Below are 13,273 nucleotides of genomic sequence, written 5' to 3'. Positions count from 1 at the left end.
TGTATTTTTCTTTATTTTATTTTGAGTATCTTCAATTTTATTTGTACATATAATATTATATTTTTATTTCATAAAAAGTCAGCTTGTCATATTATGTCCCCTTTTACTAGACAATGAAAAATAGTTTGACAAGTATGTTTTTAGTAGATTAAGCTGCAAATTTTTACTAAAATTGGGCATTTGAGTTAAACAAATATGAGTTTTCTGAAAAACTTGTAGGATCTCAAAATAAAATATTTCGAATCTTATAATTTTTTTTTCTAAAAATACCAAACACAATCTTTTTTATCCAAACTATTTAAATATTTATTTTTAAAATAAAATCGATCATCTTTAAGTTATTCAAATAAATTTAGTCAAAAACCCTCCTAACCCAACAATATTATTTTTTAGTGCAACATCAAATTATAATTTCACTTGATGTAGTAGCAGGTAATAAGTCAAATATTTGTTAGTTTTGTATTTCAGTATTAATTAATATTAATACTTATTAGAATATGTTTGGATTAAATAATAAAATTGTTGACATATAAATAAATATACTTTTAATATAAATAAATATATTTTAGTTTAAATATTATTTAAAAATTACAAACTGAAAATAAAACTATAAACAAGTGAAGGTTATTAGAATATTTCCATAAGGATGACACGTTTGGTTTGAATGAAATGTATATTTTCTGTGTGGTACAGTATACAAATGAGGCAATACTTATTTGGGTGTACATGAATACACACGTACACAACTCCATCGGCAGTTTTAGTCACGCACTAGTGGTGTCCCCTTTTTGTCCCCTCCTTTTTCGGTAACTCTTTCTCTCTCTCTGCTTTCTTATTTTCTTTAATCTTTTATTGCACACAAATCTGCCTTTCTCCTAACTTCCTTTTTGTTTAATTAAATTAAAATGAAAATTTGACCAATGAGGAGAGTCAGAAGTTGAACTGCTTCAGCTGCTGAGCACTGCCTGCCTTTCATAAAAGGGCATCGCTTCCAAGGCAAGCAAATATACCAAAATCCCCAAATAATCATTTTTACTCTACAAATGTGAATGTCAATGTTCATCATTGCTCATAATGATTGCGATAATCATCATATTTCTCACCCAATCTTTTCAGAAGATCTGATTTCTATATTTTGTTTTGTACATTTGGATTCAGTATTTTTATGTGAATTCACTGTCGTTTTATGTGTACGAATGAATGTTTGGTACTGAGCTGAGGAGAAGTACTCATTTTAGGTATTTCTTCTTTCCGAATCTTAATGTTCAAAATGTGCGGTGATGCGTATGTCTGATATTTGTTTTGAGCTGCATTGTTTGTTCTGGCAAGCATGATTTTCTATCTTAAAATTTCGAGGAATTTCCTCCTCTCAACTTCTTCTCTTCTTTTTATCTACTTTCACGTTGTTGCTGGTTTATAACAATTTAGTTAGTTTTGTTGATTTCATTCTCATTTTTGTTCTGGTAAAGGTAAAATTAATGGCTTCCAGACAAGGATTAAAGTCGAGCAAACCTAGTCCAAAAGCAGTAGCAGCAGTCAGTACTAATTCGCCGACGTCATCAACCACGTCATCCTCTCGTCAATTTCTGGAGCCCTCTATAGACGGCCTGAGTTCTCCGGCGTCTTCCTCTGCTCCAAGTAAACCTCAATACTCTTACTCGGAAAGTGTGTCCTTGGATGTTGAGAGATCTAAAGAGAATGTTACAGTCACAGTGCGGTTTCGCCCACTCAGGTAATTGAAAAACAAAACTGCAAGACTGAGTTAATCTGTTCGGATTTGGGTAAATTCTATGATCGATGTTTTTATGTGCAGTCCGAGGGAAATTCGACAAGGAGAGGAGATTGCATGGTATGCAGATGGGGATACTATTGTGAGGAATGAGCATAATCCGTCAATTGCTTACGCATACGGTATAATATTGTAGTTGGATTATTACATCATTATTTGATCACCATATTGTATGAGGAAAAAGCCAGCCATGGGGCCAAAATACACTAAGAATATGTCTAAAGATTTTTCTTATGTCAAGTTAAAGTGATTTGAAATGAGTTGAGTTGCTTTATTCATCAGTAAAAAAAAATGAGTTCTTTAATGTTCATGCTTATATTCATATCTGCTGATGGATTATGAATCATTTCAGTTATGATTCTGTCACCACAAATGGCTTATATCTGTTATTTGGACCTTTTGGTTGCTAGGTCACTCAGACAGGCAATGTTTGTTTTGCTTCAACAATGTAGTCTATAGGTTCTTGTCTGTGCATAATCATAGTGGAAATGTAGAATATAGTGCTCGTTCCTTATCTTTATAGCATGTGCGATTTAAACATCAAATTTCTTTAATTATACTTAAATTGCATTACAATGTTTAGATCGAGTATTTGGGCCTACGACCACAACAAGGCATGTCTATGACGTTGCTGCACAGCATGTTGTTAATGGTGCAATGGAAGGAATCAACGGTATGTAATTGTCTGGTTCAAATCCATTAGATTTTTATTTACATATCTATTGGATATTGAGTTATTGACCTCGACATAGGTATACTTGTGAAAGCTAGTAAACCAGAACTAGCAAGCTAACATTCAACAAAAGGAAAATAACCATTATAGTTGAATGATTTCAAATATAAACCATTTTTTGACTTTTTTGTTTTTTTTGGCTTTGGCTATATATTGACTGCCTGATGTGGACCTCAAAATGTGCCATATATTAATCACATTGCATGATGGAGGCCTGGCCAAATATAATCCTTATCAATTTGGTATTGCCTATCTAAAAATGGTGATGGGTCTTGCCTGAACATAACAGTAAGAAAAGAAATGCTTTCATGAAAGAGATAATGAGTCTCTTGACTGTCCCTACTCATTATTTCCTTTTTGTGATTTTGTCTTCATAAAGTAGCACATTACCTTTGCATTGCCCATTTTCATTCTTTCCCTCCTTCTCCCCAATTTTAGGTACAATATTTGCATATGGTGTTACTAGCAGTGGGAAGACTCACACCATGCATGTAAGACAATTTTCTTCCTGGTTTCTTTCTGTCCTCCATATTTGACATAATGTGATATATGATTAAGCTTGAAAGTCTTGGTATGATTTTTCTTTCTCCTAAATTGGTTTACTCTTTCGTGTTGGTTTAACTTCTTGAGTTGATAGTATTATGTTATGTCCTAAAGAATGAATTAATCAACCAGCTTTCATTAACAGGATTCAGGAACCTCTTTCATGTTGTTTTAACTTCTTGAGTTGATAGTATTATGTTATGTCTTAAAGAATCAAATTAATCAATCAGCTTTCAATCACAAAGAAACAATCAAAACACGGGTCCCCAGTCAAACTAACTTGATGTACCTAACTGAATTACTTCCTGACACACAAAATATCAAATGTTTGTAGTAGCTAAAGTGAGGCAAACAGATGCAAAACCTCTTTAAGCATTTGAGAAAGGATCGCTAGCGTCATGAACGTTGTGTCTTAAAGTATAAACTGCATGCGTTGTTAGGCCTACTAATTCTCCTTCCAGATACTTAGGCTTGTGTGCTTATTTGATTGAGGTGCTCTCATTTTTTAATTGCGGAAGCTCTTTGTTCCACAATACTTTCAGAAACTAAGTAATTTGATATGGTTGCTCTTTTTCTTCACCATAGGGTGATCAGAGATCTCCTGGTATCATTCCGTTGGCTGTGAAAGATGCTTTCAGTATTATTCAGGAGGTACTTGAATTGACTTGGCTTGTAATGCATTCTTGAAGTAGTATATCGTGAAAATAAATGGCTATTGTATGTATGCTTCAGACTCCAAGTCGGGAATTTCTCCTTCGTGTCTCTTATTTGGAAATCTACAATGAGGTCAGACTCTAATCCGATTCCAGCTTCTCCACTTAATGAATCTGGTTCCTCGTGCTCAATTTTTTGCGTTAACACATGAGTGTTGTTATGAAGCAAGTCTATTTGAATAGTTTGGACTGATACCAGATATTAGAATATAATTGGAGTGGTTAAGTGCGTGTTCGAATTTCTTTATACTAGTGATTCTCTTCCTTCAAGCAAATCTTCTTTGGATACACCAGAATTATACCAGATATCAGAGCATATCAGTGGTTAAGGGCCAAGCTACCGATCTTCAACCATCAATCACATGAATACATTAATTTCATGGTCTGACTTGGCAGTTATCCTTTTAAAAGTTTTGCAGTATATGCTGCTTCTGGCTTTCATGTTTCCCTTTTTCCCACTGTCCACTTTATAGTTATAAAGTAGTGTCTGTCAGGATCCATACTGCTTTGCTCTTGTCAATCATATCCTGGACATGGTCAGTTTTTTGGGCACCATTTCACATAGCATTCATCCACCCTAAATCTCGTTTTGCACTTGTGCGCAGCTGCTGCCTGAGATTTTCAGCTTTGGGTTTTTTCTTCTCTGGATAGATAGCTAGTATTTGTGATACTAGTACCCTTCTTTTCTTTCTATATTTAAATTTATCTTGCGAAATAAAGAACTGTCTTCATTGCTCCTTAATGCTACTCGGCTTTCAGGTTGTTAATGATTTGTTGAATCCAGCTGGACAAAATTTAAGAATTAGAGAAGACGCACAGGTGATACTTTCATTTATTTTGTTGATTCATATCCTTTAATAAAGTTCAGGACTTATTTACATGAACTGTCTCATGTTTTCTCTGGTAAATCAAGGTTGTCATTCTGCATTATTCTGCCTCTCTTTCTTTTACAAGAAACAAACTGGATCTCTTTATTGAGGAACAGTTGATCCACTGTCTTGATAGTTTTCTTCAAGGATGGTGAAAATCATTAATGCAGTCCTATCATGAGATTCAAAACTAGAAAACTTTGACTATTGAAGTTTATGTTGATTTTGTTTTGGAGTTTGAATGAGGCCACAAACTTGTCATGTCATGGTAGCTGAATATGTATCTTTATCGTCTATCACCACAATTATGCTTGCTGTGGTATGAAACATTTGAAAGATAAAATTAGTGGTTTCTTGTGTTGGGTAAGTTTCTTGGAATAATCTTCAAACTACAAGTCACAAGATTAGACCTAATTTATCATCAGCTTTTGCTGACTTTAAGTGAAGAGTTAACAATTAAGGGCTGTTGATGTGATTTTTTTACATCATTACCCATTTTCTTACGTACTTTTCACTTATAAATGTCTGGGAGAAGAGCATTCAGGATAAGTTCCGCCAAGCTACATCTATCCTAAATCAGATGATGGGAGTAACATTACTTTCAAATTCTATTAAGAGAAGGAATGGACTGTTATGGAGGCAGGATTTGAATAAGTTGGAATAGAGCTTCACAAAGAAAATTTGGATGAGAACTACTTTTATGCATCTCTTCTAAGATCATCCGTCTGGCAGAGGTCCAGTAGACTGCGGAGTGGGTGGAAGCTTTATTTGTGCAATTGGGGAGGCTGACTTGGAATAATCAGGCCTGGACTAGTAGGGGTGTTCAATAGATTAAACATTAAACCAAACATAAATTTTGGTATACCAAAAATTCAATAGGCCAAAATGCTATATCGAATACCAGGCAGAATCAAATTGGCTTGGTTTTGATAATTACTGAACTCTTTCTGGTATTCCAATAAACCGAATCTTTTGTTAAAAAATATAAAAAATGTTAAAATTAAATATTAAAAATGACGATTACTTTTCTTATTTATTAATTTTTAATAAGTAAAATAATTAATGTACATATATGTAAATATGTATATAAAAATAATCAGTATTCATATGGTTCGGTAAACCAACACTAAAAATCGACATTGAATTGAATACTGAATTTTTGAATAATCAAAAGCCAAATACTAAACCGAAATTTTTAGTTCGGTTTTATCATGTACCAATTTTTCAGTTTCAGTTCAGTTCAGCCTCGTTGCTGGATTGTGAACAACCCTAATGTGATGTTTAGATAGTTGGTCGTGAGCTTGGCCACATATGGTGGAAGGCAACATCTTGTAGAAATTATGAAAGAGAAAAGACTAAATCCAGAGTGGAAGGTCCTATGAGGGTGGGTTGAACTGTCCTTTTGGAGTTGCATGTATCATGAAAGTTCTCATTCAGGACTTGTTCACAGCTTAAGAACAGTTTATTGGAAGCAAAAGAAATTAATATATAGAAGTAAACTGCTACTTTAAAAAGTTTATGCAGGCAGAATATATTTTATCCTTCACACCTTTTTTTTTCAGTCAGTTTTCGGTTTAGAGGACTTTGCTAGCACGGTTAGTAATTTGTTCCCACTTACCTGATTCTTAGCAGGGAACATTTGTTGAAGGAGTGAAGGAGGAGGTCGTATTATCCCCAGCCCATGCGCTCTCCCTTATTGCAGCGGGAGAAGGTAAAAGTGGCAGCCTGCATGCGAGCCTCGTCTAGGGGCCTGCTGTGCCAAAAGTGAACAAGACCCCATCAATCTCCTTCCTCTTTTTGCCCTCATCTTCTGTATCATATCAAGCTGTTTTCCCTAAATGATGATTCTGCTCCTTCGTACTATAACAAGTTTATGCATTGCATTAAATGAACCCATTCTGGTATTGATTGCTAAATTTATGGGACATTTTGTTCTGTTCCTGGTTATGACTTTATGCTAAAAGATTATGATGTTCTTCTGCTGTTACTTTCATTTTGAAGTGCTTCTACAAGATCTATTACTGAGCGGCTCATGATGGCCTCAAAGCTGGATTAGGATTATTGTTTTTCTTGTTCTTATTACAACCATGAGCTCCATCATAATATCATTATCTATATTCTATGGTTACTGTCAATCTAGCTATCGACTACTTTTATCATCATTTGTTTGATGCCAAAAGAATTACATATTCATTGGATGAAATTGCATGATTAATAATTTTTTCCTCAACACCCATTCTTTATGCACAAATATTTGATGGTTTGTGTTGCATGCTGCAGAGCACAGACATGTAGGTTCGACAAACTTCAATTTACAAAGCAGTAGAAGTCATACAATCTTCACACTGGTATTTGGTTATTATTGTTGACTTGAAATATGTTAAATGCAATTCCCTAGAGCTGTTTTCCTTGTATTTTCATAATTAAACTGGCAGTACGATTAACATTTTTGCTCTGCAGACCATAGAGAGTAGCCCTTATGGTGCAAACAGTGAAGGTGAAGCTGTTACTTTGTCACAGCTGGTATTTATTATACTCATTTACATCTTCTGCTTCCTTTAGCTCTCATGAATATGATATTAAGATTTCAGAACATTTTGATCCCTGCCTTGATGTTAACTGCTTAGATAACATCTTAACCTTCATGTTTTGAATCATACTTGCAGAACCTAATTGACTTGGCAGGTTCTGAGAGCTCAAGGGCGGGAACAACAGGCCTGCGCAGAAAAGAAGGATCCTATATCAATAAGAGCTTGTTAACTCTAGGAACCGTGAGGCCCAAATCATTGAGATTGTATTTCACTTTGATACTTGCACTTAATAAACTTTGTTATTGAAAAGTGAACAAATCTTCCTCTCACCGTCCCCTACTATACACACATACATATGGGGTGAGCAGATGTATGATCAATCACTAGTTTGCATTCACACACAGGTCTAAGGAGTTGTGCATATGTTTCAACTTGTCTCTATTGTTCTAGCACTGAACTAATAAGTTTATTCAACAATTTTCACAGCAGTGAATGATGATATGGTTATTTGATACTTATCATTTATTCACAGGCAACGCCATTTGAGGCTTTAATCTTCCCCTATTCCTTGTTTGGGTAATCAACTAGTGTTTCCTAATGATCATGTGCTCTGTGGTACCAATAGGTTATTGCGAAATTGACGGATGGGAAATCTGCACACATACCTTACAGGGACTCCAAATTGACGAGGCTTCTCCAGTCCTCACTTAGTGGTCATGGACGTGTATCTGTAAGAGTTCAAACCTTTACTTTATGCATACTTTTGAGTTTGACAGTCAAAGTTGTTTAACTGTCCTGGCTTTCTATTTTCAAAAGAATAATTGCAAGTCGAACATTTTCTAAACTTAACAAAGTCATGCATCGTCGGTATATCTTGTTTGGTGGCAAGCTTTGTCACTTAAACTTGGTGATCATTGATTTCTGTAGCTTCAAAAGAAAATACAGTCTTATTTCTGTACATGTTTGAACTCAGCTGATCTGCACTGTTACACCATCATCAAGTAATTCTGAGGAGACACATAACACATTGAAGTTTGCGCACCGGGCAAAACATATTGAAATTCAAGCAGCACAAAACAAGGTAAGCTTGGTAGAGATATCCATAACAAAATGCGGTTTTTGGCTTTCCCACTGAAGCAATCCTGTCAATCTGCAGATAATCGATGAAAAATCACTAATCAAGAAATACCAAAATGAAATTCGGTGTTTGAAGGAAGAGTTGGAACAACTGAAAAAAGGCATTGTTACAGTTCCACATATGAAAGATACCAGTAATGGCAGCGATATTCTGCTCCTCAAACAGAAGGTGTTTCCTCTCAACATTGAAGGTTTCATCTTGAATTGCATTTTTACAATCTGTTAGAAACAGGTAGAGCATGATTGCTGCATTCCTTACTACGAAGTGTATGCTTGTAATTATGTGGTGATTGTACTTTCTTTGCACAAGTCCTTCGTCAATACTTTACTTGTACAAGTCTTTCATCAATAGTTAGCCCAATCTATGCACCAACTTGTGGTGGGATATATTTGATGACTGAGGGGGACCTTTTGTTTGAAAATCCTATGTGTATGGACTCAAATTTTAGATTTATTTTCTATTGAGAACTCATCATCTTCATATTTTCTTTTTCTCCCCTTTTCCTTTTCACATGTCCAACTTATCACCAGAACTTCAGCCAAAATACGGCCTAACCGTAAATCCAGAATCAGCCATATATGATATAACTGCCAATCCTTGTCTCAATCTTATTGGAGTTTGATGAAGGATTTGATCATTTACTCCAAATACATGCCATTTGATTAGGTATCGAACTTTTGGGGCCTTGATCATTGCTATATGTTATGCGAGGCTTGCAACAATCCATCAGATTTTAGTGAAGCAGATGGCTTTTTATAAAATAACTCCTTTGACATAAACTGATCCTGGGAAAAAGTTTAGAATTTCTAAGTGACTTAATATATTCTTGCTGCTGCTGAAGTGCTCTCCTGTGTGTGTTATTCCAATTTTGGTGGTTTTTAGAAACTATGGCTGTGTCTGGTTCATTCCTTGAGTGAGAGCCACTTCTTATTGTCACGTCATTTTACTGGCATTTTAATGGTACTATTAATTTTCAACTATTTCTTCCCTCAAGGTGTAAATATTTTTGTGTTTGGTCCTCACCACAATAGTTCATCCATAACTATAATTTATGGAATTACCCATAGCCTTTATCATGTATTAACTTGTTAGAGTACTGTGGTTGTCTGACTCCTAAAGCTAGAAGATGGTCAAGTGCGACTGCAGTCAAGACTGGAACAAGAAGAAGAAGCTAAAGCTGCTTTGATGGGCAGAATACAGAGGCTGACAAAACTAATTCTTGTATCCACGAAAGCTTCACCATCATCAAGATTTCCCCATCGCCCAGGACTCAGGAGAAGACATTCCTTTGGAGAAGAAGAGGTTTTTTTCAACATTTCATCTAACTCCCACTTCCCCTCCTCTCCCGACCCCCATGATCTCCACAACATATCAGTGGGTCCACAGTGGACTGTGCACAAAAGAGGTGGAGATCACCCTGGACTTGCCAGCCCTTGGTCCACCAAGATTCTTCTGTCTGGTTGTGTGTGGGTGGATGGACTTTTGAGTCTGCCTTTTTGTGATAAGTCATTCTAATGGCTATCTGCTTCCTCCCTTTGATGTGATGACAGCTTGCTTATCTTCCACATAGAAGAAGAGACCTCGTCTTGGAAGATGAAAATATGGACCTGTACGTTTCTCTTGATGGCAGTACTGAAACTGTAGATGACAAATTAAGAGAAGAGAAAAGGACCAAAAAGAATGGATTACTGAGCTGGTTAAAATTACGGGTGTGTAAGATGTCATTTACTTCCATTCTTTTAGCATTTTAAGTGAGTTAGCTTTACTTTCCTTCTTTCTTTCTTCTTTCTTATTCAAACTTTTTCTCTTATTTTCTGTTCCTAATAAAAGGAGTTAGTTATAATGGTCCTGCTACTATGAAAAATATGCTAGATGCGCTCAATTGGGTGAAATTTTTGAATTAGATCGTGCGACCTATGGTGCCTCACAGACTGACCTTAGTTTTTCTGGGTTACTAGAGAAGAGATGGTGGTTTAGGGACCGTGGCAAGCTCTAGCGACAAATCTAGTGGAGTCAAATCAACAAGTAGTCCTTCAACTCCTCAAGCTGATAGCACAAATACTCACATGGAAGCAAGACATTCACATTCTTTACTCGAAACCACTCCATCTGCCGACAGTTTAGCTGATGTGAAACATAATAAAGAGGTGTTCGAGCCCGAGGATAATTATTTGGGACAAGAGACTCCATTGGTATGCATATGGAATTCCCATGCATTTTCTGAACTCTCGTGTACTTTCTTCTTGTGAAGCTCTTTTGTTTATATCATGCAAACAACTCTCTATTGTGCTTGCATGGCTTATAAAGTTCTCTTTCATTTTATTAAAAAGACATGCCTCTGCTCGTGTGCAGTTGAGTTAATTACTTCTTATGTGCTTTTGTCATTGTATAATGTCCATCAGATCAGCATAAAGAGTATGGATGAAATTGACCTTCTGAGGGAGCAGCATAAAATTTTGTCTGGGGAAGTGGCACTTCACATGAGTGCCCTGAAACGATTGTTGGAAGAGGCTGCACAAGATCCTGAGAAGGATCATATCCAAGTATCTTTCTTTATCCTGAGTCTTCTGTGTTTCAAAGTTCATGGATATCCTAAAGTATACCTTTTTCATCTTTCTTCTTTGAGGTGGAGATAAGACATTTGAGAGAAGAAATTCAAAATAAAAACAATCAAATTGCTTCACTTGGAAAGCAAATTGCGGATTCCATCATTCCTCATGGTGAAAAGGACAAACTGGAAGAATCACAAGTAATTTAAGATTTTCTTTCTTTTCTATCAAGTACTTCAGTGTTTAAATTCAAATTTCTATAATAACTCTTGTTTCAAACTGCAGTCGGTGGCTGAACTAATGGCGCATTTGAATGAGAAGTCTTTTGAACTTGAGGTAATGTAACTTGGATGTGTGGACCCAAATCTTTTATAAAATTGGGGGATTTCGATTTCTGACGTCATTTACAAAGTTGGATTTCCTTTTCAATTTTTTGGCATTGGAGCTACAAGATTAGAAAGTTTGAAATTTTGTCGTTCAGAATTCAAATAGAATTGATACATCCTCATCGATCATCATTGCCTGAGCTTAGCCATCCTTTATCATGGACATGGTTATTATGTTGATTCTGTTGAAACAGTTACTCTTAGGTCAGAGGAGGTGAAATCAAAATTAAACTCCTTTTATGATACTTCCCAAGAAATCTTTGTCATATTCTTTTTTGCAGGTTAAAGCTGCTGATAACCGGATAATCCAGGAACAGCTGAACCAAAAGGTGCAACCCTGTTTCAGCTATATTTACCACACAGCATTTACTTACTCATCATTTGGATTAAACATTTACTGACAATGATTATTATTAGATCTTGGAATGTGAGGAATTGCAAGCAACAATTGTCTCATTACGACAACAGCTCTCAGATACCGTTGCACAGAGAAACTTCAGTCCATTAACAAGCCATTTACAAGGTTTCTCTGAAACTAGAAGTTTGCATGGGGGCTTTCAAGTCGGCAAAGAAAGTGCAGTGCTAAAGGATTCAAATGATACCTCACTTCTGCAAGCTAAGGTTCAATGCTCTGTCTCCCTTTTTCTGAAGTTTAGCTCCTTAGTGAAAATTATGTAGCAGCAGAACTCATGTACTGCACTGCTATGGTACCACAAAATTGGTGTTTTGAAGTAGGCTGAGAAATAGAACCCCAAAAACGAGCAAACAAAGTGACAAGTAGATCACGGGGTTGTGTGTGTGTGTGTGTGTGTGTGTGAGAGAGAGAGAGAGAGAGAGAGAGAGAGAGAGAGAAAGAGAGAGATGAGCTCTTTATCTTCATAACCTGGCTTTCACATATCAGAGGAGCATTGTTCTTGTCATTTAGTGACTTAGTTCAACATTTTCTTGGAAATTTGTTGGGTTTCTCTCAAATTGGAAATTTAAAGGACAGAGGCAGTCTGGGCACTTGCTGCCATCCAATTTCTTCCCTCCATATCTGAGAAAGTGAAGATTGCCTACTGTATATTAGCTAATGGGTAGGCATATGCATCACTGCAAGCTGATCTTATGCTTTTACCTCTACTAGGCAAGTGAGACTGAAGAACTAAGAAAGAAATTAGCTGAAGTAACCGAGTCAAAGGAGGAGCTAGAACTACGGAACAAGAAACTTGCGGAAGAAAGTTCATATGCTAAGGGATTAGCGTCAGCTGCAGCAGTTGAACTGAAGGCTCTGTCAGAGGAAGTTGCAAAGCTAATGAACCACAATGAAAGATTAGCGGCTGAGCTGGAAGCACAGAAAAAATTGCCAGCTCAGCGACGTACCACCATTCAAAGCAGGAACGGGCGGAAAGATGGTTATTCCAAAAAGCATGATCCAGGCGTCTTATCCTCAGAGATCAAGAGAGAACTGGCCCTGAGTCGTGAAAGAGAGCATTCATATGAAGTTGCACTGACCGAAAGGGATCAAATTGAAGCTGAACTGCAAAGAAAAGTTGAAGAGTCGAAACAAAGAGAGGCTTACCTAGAGAATGAACTCGCAAACATGTGGATACTTGTGGCGAAGCTTAAAAAGTCTCAGGGAGTTGATGCTGATGAATTTACAACCGAGAATGGGAAGACTGGTGACATTTGAGTTTCTGTATAATCCAGTTCAAATTAAAGGATCCCAGTAGTTAGCTTTTGTAACTGGTAGTAGGAGACAAATTTTTGGTTGTGTAGTGCTAGTTGGTTTGGTTTGGGTTGAGTAACGTGGGGGTGGCTTCTATATCAGTTTCTTGCCTGGCTTTCTTATCTGGTTTCTCGAACGATTGTAAAAATTTCAGTTGTTTATCCAATTGTAACAAAAAATATATTAGTACCAAATGTTAATCGGTGATGTAGATGTACATAGCATCAGACACTGTTCCAACTCCAATCTGGTTTGTGGTTTGTGAAAGGGTTATTGCTTTCAGTTAGTGCCTTGTAAATTCTTGTTATATTGAA

The 13,273-nt window shown here is 36.3% G+C and overlaps 1 protein-coding gene across 2 annotated transcripts; it reads left to right on the top strand.

Moving 5' to 3' along the window:
- Positions 851 to 13,273, top strand: LOC105159650 (kinesin-like protein KIN-7K, chloroplastic). Of its 2 annotated transcripts, none has more exons than XM_011076779.2 (24): positions 851 to 996; positions 1,470 to 1,732; positions 1,814 to 1,911; positions 2,373 to 2,462; positions 2,961 to 3,013; positions 3,651 to 3,716; positions 3,798 to 3,851; positions 4,538 to 4,597; positions 6,280 to 6,358; positions 6,928 to 6,995; positions 7,108 to 7,170; positions 7,314 to 7,418; positions 7,804 to 7,908; positions 8,152 to 8,259; positions 8,335 to 8,484; positions 9,436 to 9,618; positions 9,867 to 10,025; positions 10,275 to 10,508; positions 10,719 to 10,859; positions 10,943 to 11,065; positions 11,151 to 11,201; positions 11,533 to 11,580; positions 11,669 to 11,872; positions 12,378 to 13,273. In XM_011076779.2, the coding sequence occupies exons 2-24, from the start codon at positions 1,479 to 1,481 to the stop codon at positions 12,921 to 12,923; spliced, it is 3,042 nt and encodes a 1,013-aa protein (XP_011075081.1). In that variant the 5' UTR covers positions 851 to 996; positions 1,470 to 1,478; the 3' UTR covers positions 12,924 to 13,273. The 2 variants fall into 2 exon arrangements, with proteins under 2 accessions (XP_011075081.1, XP_011075080.1); XM_011076778.2 differs by lacking the exon at positions 851 to 996 and adding an exon at positions 1,012 to 1,238.

Source organism: Sesamum indicum, linkage group LG4 (genome assembly GCF_000512975.1).
Source record: "Sesamum indicum cultivar Zhongzhi No. 13 linkage group LG4, S_indicum_v1.0, whole genome shotgun sequence".
In the NCBI taxonomy this organism is placed as follows: domain Eukaryota; kingdom Viridiplantae; phylum Streptophyta; class Magnoliopsida; order Lamiales; family Pedaliaceae; genus Sesamum; species Sesamum indicum.
The sequence above is the reverse complement of the archived record's forward strand: the minus strand, read 5'-3'. Positions and strand labels throughout refer to the sequence as shown.

Excerpts from the sequence above, each read along its gene's own strand:
- LOC105159650 (XM_011076779.2), top strand. The coding sequence starts at position 1,479 with ATGGCTTCCAGACAAGGATTAAAGTCGAGCAAACCTAGTCCAAAAGCA. Across the intron at positions 2,463-2,960 it reads TGCAATGGAAGGAATCAACG|GTACAATATTTGCATATGGT; the intron begins GTATGTAATTGT and ends CCCCAATTTTAG. Across the intron at positions 7,419-7,803 it reads GCTTGTTAACTCTAGGAACC|GTTATTGCGAAATTGACGGA; the intron begins GTGAGGCCCAAA and ends TGGTACCAATAG.